The sequence below is a fragment of the Falco naumanni genome, chromosome 9 (assembly GCF_017639655.2).
Source record: "Falco naumanni isolate bFalNau1 chromosome 9, bFalNau1.pat, whole genome shotgun sequence".
NCBI classification, from domain to species: domain Eukaryota; kingdom Metazoa; phylum Chordata; class Aves; order Falconiformes; family Falconidae; genus Falco; species Falco naumanni.
Genome location: NC_054062.1, coordinates 33,852,184 through 33,864,807, shown reverse-complemented (window position 1 = coordinate 33,864,807; position 12,624 = coordinate 33,852,184). Strand labels below are relative to the sequence as shown.

The 12,624-nt window shown below is 52.9% G+C and overlaps 2 protein-coding genes and 1 non-coding gene across 3 annotated transcripts; 2 read left to right on the top strand and 1 right to left on the bottom strand.

The window, feature by feature from the left end:
- On the bottom strand, nt 1–3,397 carry EIF4EBP2 (eukaryotic translation initiation factor 4E binding protein 2). Its single transcript, XM_040607263.1, has 3 exons — nt 3,212–3,397; nt 2,450–2,626; nt 1–2,368 (listed from the first exon to the last, which is right to left on the bottom strand). Exons 1-3 carry the CDS (start codon nt 3,348–3,350, stop codon nt 2,337–2,339), a joined length of 348 nt encoding a protein of 115 aa, XP_040463197.1. The 5' UTR covers nt 3,351–3,397; the 3' UTR covers nt 1–2,336.
- Nucleotides 3,398–3,498: 101 nt separating this feature from the next.
- Nucleotides 3,499–3,570, top strand: TRNAE-UUC. Its single transcript has one exon. It is a non-coding gene; the product is annotated as a tRNA-Glu (tRNA).
- A 485-nt stretch (nt 3,571–4,055) lies between these two features.
- On the top strand, nt 4,056–12,564 carry LRRC20 (leucine rich repeat containing 20). The gene is made up of 4 exons (XM_040606871.1): nt 4,056–4,232; nt 5,378–5,527; nt 7,359–7,526; nt 11,977–12,564. The coding sequence occupies exons 1-4, from the start codon at nt 4,163–4,165 to the stop codon at nt 12,126–12,128; spliced, it is 540 nt and encodes a 179-aa protein (XP_040462805.1). The 5' UTR covers nt 4,056–4,162; the 3' UTR covers nt 12,129–12,564.
- The last annotated feature ends 60 nt before the right edge of the window (nt 12,565–12,624 follow it).

The following is a 12,624-nucleotide window of genomic DNA, read 5'->3' as shown; positions in this document are numbered from 1 at the left end:
TTTAATAGAACCAAGATCTTTATTGATCTCATTGTAACAGCAACCACTAGCGAGAGCTTTTCTCCTCCCGAACACCTGCCTGAAGAGACGGTAAAAAAACCCAAATCTATACCCTGACTAGCGGAGGAGCTGCCCCAGCAAGGCCAGGCACTCCCTCTCTGCTCTTCAGCCCCGAGCCCAGTTATAAAAAAAAACACCAGGAGAAAGTCGCTGGGATGGGGAACGGAGACGAAAGGAGATTGGAAAAGGGGGCATTTAGAAAAAAAAAGTGGTTTCCCTCCAGCTCCTGTCCATAAGTTAAGTTGTCCTCAGATACTTTCTATTTTTTTTTTTTTCTGGCTTGGAGAGCAGGTTTCCCAAAACGAGTGGCTGTGCCGAGGGTGCTGGGTCCCTGCATCCACGGTGGCCATCCTCACTCTGCAAAGAATGTCCTTGCCCCTGCCCCTGCCGCTCCCTCGATCCGAGGGCCTAACAGACCTCCTAGGATCTTTGCTTTAAGGAAAATATATTTATTTATATATAATATATATATTTGTGTGTGTCTTATCACCACCCACCCACACGCATATACATATTTCTACTTGCACTCACTCACTCGTGCGCCTATTATGGCCGGCTACATGTCCACGTCACATCCCACCAAGCGTGACCCATGCAAGGGAAAGCATGGAAGAGACCTCCCATTCCCTTAGGTTTTTTGCTTTTTTCCCCCAAAACGAGCGGCATCCCCCCTTGCAAGAAAAGCAGCTGGAAGATGGGAGCTCGCAACCAGCCACCATGCCGACCCACACCAAACACACCTAGAGAAATAAATTATTGGACGGAAAGTGCACAAAGCCTGCAGCACGAATGCCGGTGTGGGACGTACCCATCCCTGGCACACACCAGAGCCACAGTCCCAGCAGGCAATGAGTCCCCACGGCTGAGTACCAGGGCAGAGACAACCCCGGGGAGGGAGGGAAGATGGATGGAGCAGGCACTCGGGTGGTGGCTGATAAAATGGCACTTGAGAAGGTTGCAAAGCTGTTGATAGCTCCCAACAAGCAGTTAAAAAACACAGGGCGGGTCTCGCTGGTTCAGGGGGCACAGCACGGCACTGCCGCAGTGTCCCCTGCCACGCATGCCCTCACCTAACACTGCTCTTCAAGGCAAGAGTCGCACCAAGAGAAAAAAATAAATCCCATCTCTGGGGGGTTTCAAGATGCCAGGCACAGGCAGGATGGCCATGATGTGCCAGGCCAGCAATGCCGCCTGCGGCGGGGACGTTGGTACGGAAACTCTTTATCCATGGCAGCACGACCTGGCCAGGGGAAGCCCTGGCATGAAAAGCAAGCAGAGGATGGCACCAATGCTGGCACCCTGCAACTGGAGTGCCCTGGCCACTGCACTGCATCCCTGCGGTGTCTCACCAGTGAGTGCCCGCAAGCCCCCTGGGCGCCTAGTTATTCCTGAGACATCCAATGGCGCCGAGGGATTTAGCTCCTGTATTATTCACATTTTAAAGGGTGTGTGTGGGGTGTTTAAAAAAAAAAAGAAAAAAGCACTAGAAAGCACTTTCCCAGAGGTGCTTGTCCCCAGCCTGAAAAAAGAAGCATTGCTGGTAAAGTGCCCCTTTTTAGTACCAAAAAAATAAAATCAAGGGCTTTTTTGTAACATATGGCTATGTTGCTTTGAGTCCTGGCTGGTGGGCTGGGGACACAGCCCCCTGTTGAAGGGCCATGACGGAAGAAATCCAGGTAGGAGAGAGATGTGGGCATGCTGCCCAACGCTGTTGGGGACTAACTTGGACCCCGCAAGCACCAAAGGGAACAGGCTGCCAACACTGTCCTCCACTGAATGCCAGCAGGTCCTGGGGGTGCAAACAGACACTCGGTTTTAGAAGCGATGCTTTCCCCCTCCTCCTAAGAGGCTGCCCAAATTTTTCAGGAGAAGGGGCAAAGGGGGTGACACAGCTCCAGACTGCCAAGCTGCTGGCAATGGGAAGTTTTGGGGTAACGGGAGGGGGGGTTTTGGAGGGGGGGCCACGAGGCAGCAGAAGAGGCAAAGGGATGTTTTAAAAAGAAGCCTGGTAGAAATCAGGCTGTCAGTGGGCAGAGAAGGAGAAGGAGGAATAGGGCCGGATCCAGAAGGGATGCTCCATCTGGCACAGGCTGGGACCAGTCACCCACAAAGTGGGAGAAGCCAGAGCTGAGCTCCCTGGAAAGAGGGGGGGAAGCAAGCAGGGAGGGGGACACCGGCGGGGTCCGCTGTCGCCTCCGCGTCGCCGGGACGGATCCTGCTAAGCCGAATGGGGTGTGCACAGGTCTGGGGAGTTGCTGCCTCTCCGTGGTTCCCGCTCAGATATCCATCTCGAACTGAGCGTCGTCCCCTGGTGAGAGTCAAGGTGAGATGCGTTAGGGGGACCACCCCCCACCCCAAATCCCCCCACCCCACACCGGGGGTCCCTTACCCATGGATGGCTTCCCCTCCTGGTGGTTCAGGTTGTTGGTGTCTGCTTTGGGCTCCTCGCCGGCCGAGCTGGGGCTGGTGACACCGGGAATATTGGGGAGGTGACAAGGTGGGGTCTGGGCCATGGGGGAGTTGCGGCGGTCCAGCAGGAACTTGCGGTCGTAGATGATGCGGGTACCTGCAGGGGGGATGAGAGGAGGGTGGGGGGCTCCGGCCCGGCAGCGCGGGTTGGCAGGAGTCTCCAGGCTGAATGGGCACCCTGGCCAAGGGCCTCCGGTGGGTGATAATTCGGCCCTGGACAAACACCCCCGGCAGCACCGGGTAGCCGCTGCCCCGGGGCGCCCGCCGCGAGCCCAGCAAACCCCGGCAGGGTGGGAGCGCACCGCGGGGCATCCCGCGTCCCCTCCCCCGGCCAGGGACGAGGGATGCTCCAACCCCGGGGTGTCCAAGCGGGCCGGGGCAGAGCCCCCCACCCCTCAACACCGACACCTCGCCGGGCGTCGACCCCCACCGGCCGCGTCCCGCCGGGGCCGCCTGCCACCCCGCACCGGGGGCCGCCTGCCACCCCGGCGGGACCCTCCGCGCCCCCGTTGCACCCCGGAAAAGCAACAAGCCCTGCTCCAGGCGCTCGCCTTATGGACACCAGCGGCTGGCGCTCCCTGTACGCGATATACAGGCGCGATAGGCGGCGCTCAGAGAGGCGGCGGGAGCGCTCCCCCGGCGGGGCCGCCGCCCCGCAGGCCCCGGCTGCCCCCGCGCTTACCTCCCGGCGTGGTGGAGAAGAGGGTGCCGCCGGGGGTGGTGCAGTAGTCCGGGGGCAGCTGCTCGGCGTCGCTGAGGGCCACGGTGCGGGTGGGGATGGCCCGGCTCTGGCTGGGCTGGCGGCCGCCGGCGGACGACATGGCCCCGCGCTATTGTCCCCGCGGAGGCGGCGCGGAGCGGGCGCCGCCCCCCCCGCCTCCCCTCGCCCCCCCGCTGCCGCCGCGCAACCGCGCTCCGGCCGCCGCCGGCAGGGGGCAGGCGCGGGGGCGGGGAGCGCTGCCCGCGCCCTCCCACGTGGTCTAGCGGTGAGGATTCCTGGCTTTCACCCAGGCGGCCCGGGTTCGACTCCCGGCGTGGGAAGAGCGTTTTTGGGGTTGTGGGGTAGGTGGGAAGGTGTCCAGTCTTCCGCCGGGACCGCCCGCGCACCCGTGTCGTCGTGGCCAGGGCGCCTTCCGCCAAAACATTTTGACTGAGCCGAGCTAGTCAAGGTCACCAGGAAAGGGGATGCACTCCATATCCCAAAGGTACCAGCCCAAAAAGTTGCAATTCCCTCACCCCAAGGGCTATACCACCCCGAGATGATCAGGAAAGGGGACGCACCCCCATATCTCAAAGTACCAACCCAGAAAATTGGGATTCCTGTACTCTGAGGGCCATGCCAGCCCCAGATGATCAGGAAAGGGGATGCATCCCTCTGTCCCAAACCAGGAATGGAGGTGCATCCCCATACCCCAAGCACACCATCCTCAAAAGCTGGGACTCTCATACCCGGAGGGTCATGCCAAGCCCAGCACTGCCTCCCTCCCTCCCTCCCCTGGGAACGCTGATCCCACCAGTTATTTTTAGCATCCCTCTCCCGAGAGGCTGGAACTGCTGGTTTCCTCCCGCAGCCGTGGATCCCCCCAGCCACAGCACACCCCCGGCGGGACCGGGCGCCCGCCTGCACAAGAGGATGGGTGAGGCAGTAGCGCGGGTGGCCAGAAAGGTGAATGACACGGTGGAGAACAAAACGGATTCCCTGGGTAAGCCTGGCGCTCCGGCTCAGCTCCCGCTTGGGGCCTGGAGGAGGATCATGTGTCTGGGAGCAGGGCTCTATTTTTTGCTGCCACAGTCTAAAAAAAGCTGTTGGCCTCCCCTCTGGGTGCTGCACCCAAGGCTCCTGCAGTCCTGGGGAAGGGAAAGTCTCCCCAGGCCCCTCAAAGTTTGAATGGGTTCCCAGCAATGGCACATAACCCCATGGGACATGCCCCAGGGATACAGTCCCTCCTTGCGAGCGATAGCAGGAACCAGGCTTTTCCCCATATCACCTTGTTAGATTTGGGGGTTCCTGCAGTTTTGCCTATTTCTAGCAAATATCAGAGACTCATGCAGCTCATCAAAAAGAGAGAGATGAAAGCAACTCATTTTTGTTCATGCTGGATTCCCAGCCCCGGGGTACAAAGCAGCATGCACGGAGAGCCAGAGCTTCATCGCTCAGCCCCTTGACATCCTCCTGAGTGAGATCAGCAGAGGAGGGCTGAGCTGGTGCAGCCCCCACCATGGCTTTGGGGAGGGGGCAGGCAGCAGAGCATCACCGGGCCAGGATTCAGGGTTTCCACCCCCCAGCACGTCCTGGGAGGGGAAACAGAAACAACTCGGAGCAAAGCAAAAATGCCAGCAGGTGAGAGGCATGGACAAATTCTTTTCCCTTTCCCATGGGGCAAGCACCCATGACCATGAGAAATCCAGCCGGGAGCATACCCAGGGAAAGCCCTGCTCCACCCTTATCCTGATCAGCAATGGATGAGACACCCCTGCACTGCTTGACCATCCCTAGGGAGTCAGTGACATGCAGGAGAGGGGTTACTGAAGTTTTTAGATATGGACAGGCTGGCTGAGGGTTTCCAAAAGGACACTGCAGCATGGAAATATTTGCAATGTGATTTAGGGCTGAATGCAGCTAAAGCAGAACAGCCTTAGCATCATCTAAGGGGGACAAACTACTTGTACTTGGAGGTGACTGCAAAGGTCCCTGCAACAGAGGAGTATGGCATGGGACATTACAGCATCCATGGGTGGCAGCACCCAGACGGGCAAATCAAACATGAAGGGATGGAAAACCAGATGGAAAGCATTGCTCCATCCCAGCTGGGTGAATTATAAGGTGCCTGGGTCTCTCTGGGGGCAGATCTGGCTAACTGCAAGCTGATGACCTTCCCCATCGGCATCTACAAAGCCATGAGGAGCGTCACTGAGGGGATTCACTGCATCTCCCTGGCAAACAACGAGCTGAAGTCCCTCACCAGCCGATTCGTCACCACCTTCAACCAGCTGAGAGGTAAAGGACAGCCCCACTGTTTGCAACAGCCACTTCCAAACCCCCAGGGCCCAGAAAAAAACCCCTAGGTTACTGCAGAGAGGGCACAGCACCACAGTTTCCCCATCGCAGTTTTTGCTCCTCCACACTTGCACCTCATTCCAGGCACTAGTTCAGAACCCCAGAATCCATTTTTCTTTACCCTTGAGGAAGGGGGCACTGGTTTTGCTCCCACCCACCCTCCCCAACACATGCCCTGCCACCTTACAGCCACTTTCAGCATTGGCCAGGCTGCTGCAGGGTCACTCATGATCCTCCTCCAGCTCCTTCCAAGGATGGAGCTGGGGATGAAAGAGGACAGGAAAGGCAGCCCGGGCATAATGGGGCACAGTGGAGATGGGGCATTTCAGGCTGCAAGAAGGCATGCTGGCTGGGTACTGGCTAATTAGCCCCGATCATGAGACAGCAACAGTTGCTCACTCCATCTGCTGCAGGAGATGGGGACAGTCATCAGTGCATGGCTGGTGCCATGGGGATATGTCCCAGTGGAGCCCAGCAAAAGCAGCCAGAAGCTAATCTGCTAGAACAGGGATCCTCAAACTACGGCCTGCGGGCCAAATACGGCCCCCCAGGGTCCTCAATCTGACCCCTGGTATTTACAGACCCCCCCCGCCGGGGGTTGGGGGGGCGAAACCAAGCAGCCGCAGATGGCTGCCTGCCACTTCATCCGCGCGCCGGCCCCCTGGTTAAAAAGTTTGAGGACCCCTGTGCTAGAACATAGTAATGCAAGCATTCAGAGCATCCAGCACCATGGTTTTGAACGCTGGTGACTGCACTGGGGCTTTGCCTGCCTGCAGCAGCACTGTGGGCTCTGACAGCTTTTAAAAGCTAGTATTTTGCTCATACAGTGTACTGCATGAGTACTGCTGTGGTGGGTGTCTGGGAAGATTTCCCATGTTGTGCTGGAGCATCATCCATGAAAACTCCCCTCAGCTGGAGAAAAGAAACACGTTGAGCAAAGGAAATCAATTTTCATTTTCTAGACAGTACAGGAGCCCTGGGGGTTTTAGGGGGAAGGTCTTATTTCCCAACAAGGGCTTTGCTCCACTAGTGAACAAATCACTCCAGTGATGAGCCTGCTGGGCCTCAGCAGGGCTGTTACAGGGGAGAGATGCCCTGGGCCCTGCACCAGTCTGAATAAGGCAGGACCTATAAATACCAGGTATTAGCAGGGGCAGGGCAGCATGCATAGGTATTTATAGAGCAGAAAGCCCTGTGTCACTGGAGAAGGGCCCTGGGACAGCAGGATTTGGGTTGTTGTTCACACAGCTAATGGCCTTTTATGCAGGAGTGCTGCTCCTGGCCCCACAGGAGCTCATTTCCAGGGAGGAAAGCATCACAGGGGTTAAACTCCATAGAACAGATCTTTTTCACATATAAATGCATTTCTTCCACCACTGTTTATACCTCAGAAGGGGTTCAGGCATATGAAGATAGAAAACTAGCCTTAAGCCATGACAAACATCCATTGGTGAGAGGGGAATTGCATCAACTTCACTAAGAAATACTGCTTATGCCTGCAGCACCTGCTTGCAAAATGTTGCAGAGGTTTCATTAGGAAAGGCTGAGGAAGCCAAGAAATGTATAATTCCTAAAAGCAGTATTTTGCAGCAGGCAAAATTATGATAGAAAACAATGGAGATGAGAAAAACCACTCATTTTTAGAGTTGGAATCCCATCATTGGATGGGACAGCCCATGGGGGACAGAGGTTGTAAATTAAGCTATGCATTAATTATTTTCCCATTTTTTTACCCCCACCATCCCACCACCTCTCTCCTCCAAAACTGCAGAGCTCAACCTGGCAGGCAACTACCTACACCGCCTGCCTGAGGAGATCACCTCCCTGCTGCACCTCCGGGCCATCAACCTCTCCCGTAACAGGTTTCGGCATTTCCCAGAGCACCTGGCCGCAGTCACCACCCTGGAGACCATCGACCTGGAAGAGAATGAGATCACAGGTGAGAGGGACCTTATCCCACTGGAGGTGAGGATGAGCATCACCCTGGAGCAACTGCACTTCCCAGTGGTGATGCCAATCCACATCCCTGGGCAGGGAGAGATGCTGGCTTGAAGCTTTGCTTGTGGTCCATCACCCCCAGCAGATTCAGCCAGGCTGCGGGATGGCTTAGTGACCCAGCAGAAGGAGCATGAATTTGACAGGGGCAAGGGCACACAGGTGCGCAAGGGAGATGCTAAATAGACAGAGCCTTGTTAGCCACTTGCTTTTGCTAACGCTTGTGCTCCCTTCTAGGGCAAAGCTGTTGCAGGCATAGGGGGAATCAAGCCCTGTTCAGTCCACCCTATTCACCAGACTGGGATATAGCTTTCAAAGGCAGCTCTAGCTGTAACTCAAAATCGCCAGGTTTCATAAAAAATTAACCTGACTGCAGAACCCAGCCTGAAGGATGCTGGGCTGAAATGTTTGCTGCTAGGCAAAGCAAGGGCACAAGCCCACCTGAACATTTCCCAAAGCAAATAGGAGCTGCTACACTACAAAATCCCCTAACAAAAAAGAAATTAGAGGGATGGAAAGAACCACTCATCCCTCAACCCTGAAGTGGGAGGAAAATCTTTCATGCGCAAAGCTGAAGCCTCTGGAGTCCCCAAGAGCTGGGCAAAAGGGGCAGCTGTTGCACATAGATAAAAGGGGATTTATTTAGGAACGAGCTTTGAAAGAGCCCGGGCTGGAGCATCCCACAGCCCATGCAGATCCCTGGGGAGGTGAATATTGAGTCCACTCAATTTTGCCGTTTTATCTGGGATGGCTTCAGCTGCTGCTGGGAAAGCTGCTCCCTGCAACATGAGTTTTATTAACAGCATCAGCTGCTCCCTGGCCATGCCTGTAGAAACATGAGACATTAAGTACTGCTTCCATGACAGCCAGTGAAAGACATGGTTTTTCCTCACCCCTTTTTTCTCTCCTACCTCCCAGAGAGAGAGCTGTCTCTCTTAGTTCCCTCCATCACTTTTTGAGCTTAATTGGCTGATTTCTATCAGACCTGGTCTCCAAACACCATATTTTCCACTCATTTTGTGGAAGCAGGCTGCTGTGAGAAGGGAATGCAGCTTTTTGTTGCTTTTTTCCCCTGCCCAAATGCAGGGAGGCAAGGATGCATCAAGGGTTGTACCCAGCTGGATTAATCCTGTGGGAGAGGTGGCTAGAAAACCCAGCTGCCAGGCTTGGTCACCTCCTACAACGCTCCCCTTGGCTGCTGTTACCAGACTCAGGAAAACTAATGAGAGGATAGACATTAACAATTTCAAGCTGAAATGTTTCAGGGACTTACCTTATTAATGAACACAATGCTGTCTGGCTGCAGAAATAGGTGAGATTAACCTGTTTTATGCATTTTCTAGAAGGGGAAGCAGCAGCGATTAGAAAGCCAGGGGTGTTGCAGCCTATTTTTCCAAGGAAAACAGAAGCCTGGGCTAACACATTGCTCCTGCCAGCCCTTCCCAAATGCCTCCCAGGCTCCTTTGCACAGGAGTTTGCATTTATACATATATAAAAAAGTATGTATATTTATATACCAATACTGTTTTACGTATTGTTTATGAGCTGGTATTTATATATGCACCTTTTCCTTCCACAACACCCTGGCTAACAGGGGAAGGAAAATTAAGAGTCCATCAGCTTGAATTCAATTGGCTCAAGTTTTGTTTTTCCTTACTAGTGAAATAGGATTTGAGCCTCTCACACAGCAGCATGGTAGCAAGAGCATAGGAGATGGCACCATCTTTTTTTCTCTCCTATTTCAGCTAGCTGGGGACTGATCTTACAAGAAGCAACCAAAATATTCTTGAAAAAGCTGTTAAGGCATCTGGAAGTTAATCTTGGTGCTGCTCCTCAGCAGTGATACCTACATGCCTCCAACTAGCTCAACATAGGAAAGAGTTACCCCAACAGCACAGAAGAGAGCAGAAGCCATATTTTGCTGCCTTTTATAGTCTGGGACCCAGGTTGCCCCACTTAGCCCACTAACAAGGTGAGGACCTGGCTCCAGATAAAAGACCAGAAGGCAAACAGATGCTTTGTAGACCATGGGTGGGAGATAGAGGCTGGGAAAGGGCTGTTGCTTGTTCTATTGGCACAAAGCTTGGAGATCATCTGGTTTATGGTGCTGCTATGGTTATGTGCCACTGCTGGTCCTGCTTATTTTCCTCTGCCACCTTAGTGATGCTGAAAGAGCTCACAGCAGGGCTGCAAACCAGTTTTAGAAGCACCTGTTAGAAGAGGACTGAGTCACCTTCCAAGACATACTGAATGTTGTAGGCAATGTTTTCCAGCTAAAGGGAAATGGGAGTAAAAGGAGACTAATTAATGCCTGCCTGGAGCCTGTGGGCTCTGAAAGATGTTTAGTGCCATCATCTGCCCTTTTCATCTCAATAAGCTCTTAACTCTGGAGTGTAATTGTGTATATATCAATGTCAGTTACATTAACTCTTTCCCTGCTAATTAGGGTTATATCAAACCAGCATTTTCAACTCCCAAGTCCCTGGGGACTTTTTGGTATCTGAAGCTTCAGTTTCTCTTTCTTTTATTCCTTGATTAATGGCTTAATGAAGAAGATGTTGAGACAGCAAGGGGGATGCTGTAGGCCACTCTCAAAGCTGGGCAGGTCACTGCTGGGGGAAACTGGCTAATTTTGTCCTGAGCATCAGGGAGAACCACTCTTAATTTGGGATAAAGGCATGGAAAATGTATCTTTGTTAACAGCTGCAGAGGAGCCAGCGAGCAAGTTTGGAGAAGGCTGGCAGCCACCAAAGGATGTAGGTAATGCCAAAAGGTGACAGGAATCAGCTCCACTGAGCTGAGCAGGGTCTTTCTCCCCCAGTTCGCAGCTGCATGTGGCTGTGAGACTGTTGGGGCTGTGAGTGTTCACTACCCAGCTCCTCAGACGCCTTGGCAGCCCTTTCATATCCATCTCATTGAATGTCTCCTGATGCCTTGGCTGCCCTTTCTTCTGAAGGAGCTAGGTTTTTCACTCACTTATTATCATATTCTGATCTGAGAAAACTGCTGTTTGCTTTCATTATGAAAAAGCCCGGTTTTGCTTAACCGGTGAAGCCAGTATGAATAATTCAGGCTCAAATGCAAGTGCCTTATCCACTGGGGAGCCAGCAAGTGATACTTTGGGTTGCTTAGAGAGGAGTTTGAGGCTCCCACGGTAGGGCCGTATAGCTGCAGGCTGCACTGCATGCCTTGCCTGTTGCTTCATGCCGGAGTGAGTCACTGCTCCCTACCTCAAACCAAGCTGCAGAGCTGGGCTTTTCCCATTCTGTTCCCTAAAATATTTTTCTTAACTAACTACGTTTATGCAAAGTGGGGGTTTATCACTCTGTATATCCTTAGAAGATCACTAAACAGGAAGATCTAATAAAAAAAAAAAAGTATTTGTGCATGAAAGGAAAAAAAAAACAACAAAATTATGGGGAAGTGGTGGTGAACAAATCCACTATAAAAAAATCCATGTGAAGTTCAGCCTGATGACAAAGATGCACTGCTAAGAGATGTGTAGTACAGAAAACTCCACCACTCTCTGGAGGAGGGGAAAAAAAGCATCATCAAGGTATTTGAGTGTTTTTTTCCAACATAAATTGTTTCATGGTTTTAAAATTGCATAATCACCTGCCCAGCTATAATTACAACACTGCATTTCTGCTCCAAGTATTGGCAGAAGAAATCAGAGCTGGGGATATAAAAGACTCCCATCATTTTGGTGGCCCCATTAAAAAGAAACCATTTTTTGTAAACTCAGGCAGGTGGGCTTCTCATGCCCAAAATATTGTTATTTGTAACAAAAAGCTAAATCTATCATATTTTAATGATCTTAATGGTTAGATTTTTGTATCGGTCTTGTTCCTTTGCTCTCAGTGGATTCACATAAGGACTATCCATGAGACTTGCACCTTTTTTTAATGCAAAAAGGGTTTCCTCTAGAAACCCTGTCTAAAGGAAAACATCCAAATTCATGGAAATGCAAAATAGGAGGGTGCCCAGGAATGGCTGAGAGCCATTTTGCAGCCTGTCCAACAAGGGCAAAGAGCATGTGCTCTCCCATTAGCCTGGTGAGTGCTCCTGGGCATTGCAACACGGGGATAAAATAAGGTAATAAGTCTTTGCATACGGATTCAGCACCCCAGCAGGGGTTTCTTTTTAGGACTGGGAGAACTGGAGGGCAGTGTCCACATGTAATATTGTGGTGTTTGCACCTCGCAAAGACATTTGCTGGAGTAGTCATATAATTTGATCTTTTATTATGTTTCTGTTTTGGTAAATGCCCAGAGACTGTGGGGAGCAGGGTTTGCTCCAGGCTGCCCATCAACCCACGCTTTCACCCACTCTGCTCTGAATTCCCCGGCAGCTAACACCAGGATGGACACTCACCTCGGTGCTCTCTCTTGCAGAGGTGCCAGTGGAGAAGCTGGCCTCCATGGCATCACTGCGGAGCCTCAACCTGCGGGCAAACCCTGTCAACCCCGAGGTGCGGCTGCTGGTCCGGCCCCTCGTCCCCTTCGACCTGCTGCTGTCACCAGAGGAGCCTGTCCCCAAAGCCTGAGAAGGTCTCGGGGTGCCTGGGCAAGCTCTCACAATGGGCAACTGCCTGCAAGAGTGGTTTGATTTAGGTCAGTCCCTGCTATGCCGCTATTTCTGCACGTCTGAAATGTGCAGTGAGGCAGCCAGTCCCTCTTTTTTTCCTTAATAAAAAGCAAGCAGCAGGGCTCCTCCAAAGGGATGGCTCTGTCAGCTTCTGAGCCAAGGAATCTCCCACTGTGTGTTTTGGGGAGGCAGGGGAGCCACAATGAGTGTGGTGCGAGGTTTGGGTAAAACTGGGGGTTGGATGTTTGGCTACATCCCTCCTACCTGGCTGGTGATGGGGAGCAGCTGGGGCTGGGACAGTGGCTGTAAGGGTTCCTGCTGGAGTTGCTGACATGGCAGTGTGCCAAGTGCCCGATTAAATGTTTTCCTCTTACATGTTTTTTTTCGTATTTGCTTAAATTTGAATTATCAGTCTTTTCCTTGAAGAAGCCCCTTTGCGCATCCCTACAGCGGCT

What these genes read in the sequence shown, in the direction of transcription:
- EIF4EBP2 (XM_040607263.1), bottom strand. Translation starts at nt 3,350, where the DNA reads ATGTCGTCCGCCGGCGGCCGCCAGCCCAGCCAGAGCCGGGCCATCCCC. An exon ending in CTTCTCCACCACGCCGGGAG is followed by an intron (nt 2,627 to 3,211) that starts GTAAGCGCGGGG and finishes TCCCCCCTGCAG; the next exon opens with GTACCCGCATCATCTACGAC. An exon ending in GGAGGGGAAGCCATCCATGG is followed by an intron (nt 2,369 to 2,449) that starts GTAAGGGACCCC and finishes GACTCTCACCAG; the next exon opens with GGGACGACGCTCAGTTCGAG.
- LRRC20 (XM_040606871.1), top strand. Translation starts at nt 4,163, where the DNA reads ATGGGTGAGGCAGTAGCGCGGGTGGCCAGAAAGGTGAATGACACGGTG. An exon ending in CACCTTCAACCAGCTGAGAG is followed by an intron (nt 5,528 to 7,358) that starts GTAAAGGACAGC and finishes CCAAAACTGCAG; the next exon opens with AGCTCAACCTGGCAGGCAAC. An exon ending in GGAAGAGAATGAGATCACAG is followed by an intron (nt 7,527 to 11,976) that starts GTGAGAGGGACC and finishes TCTCTCTTGCAG; the next exon opens with AGGTGCCAGTGGAGAAGCTG.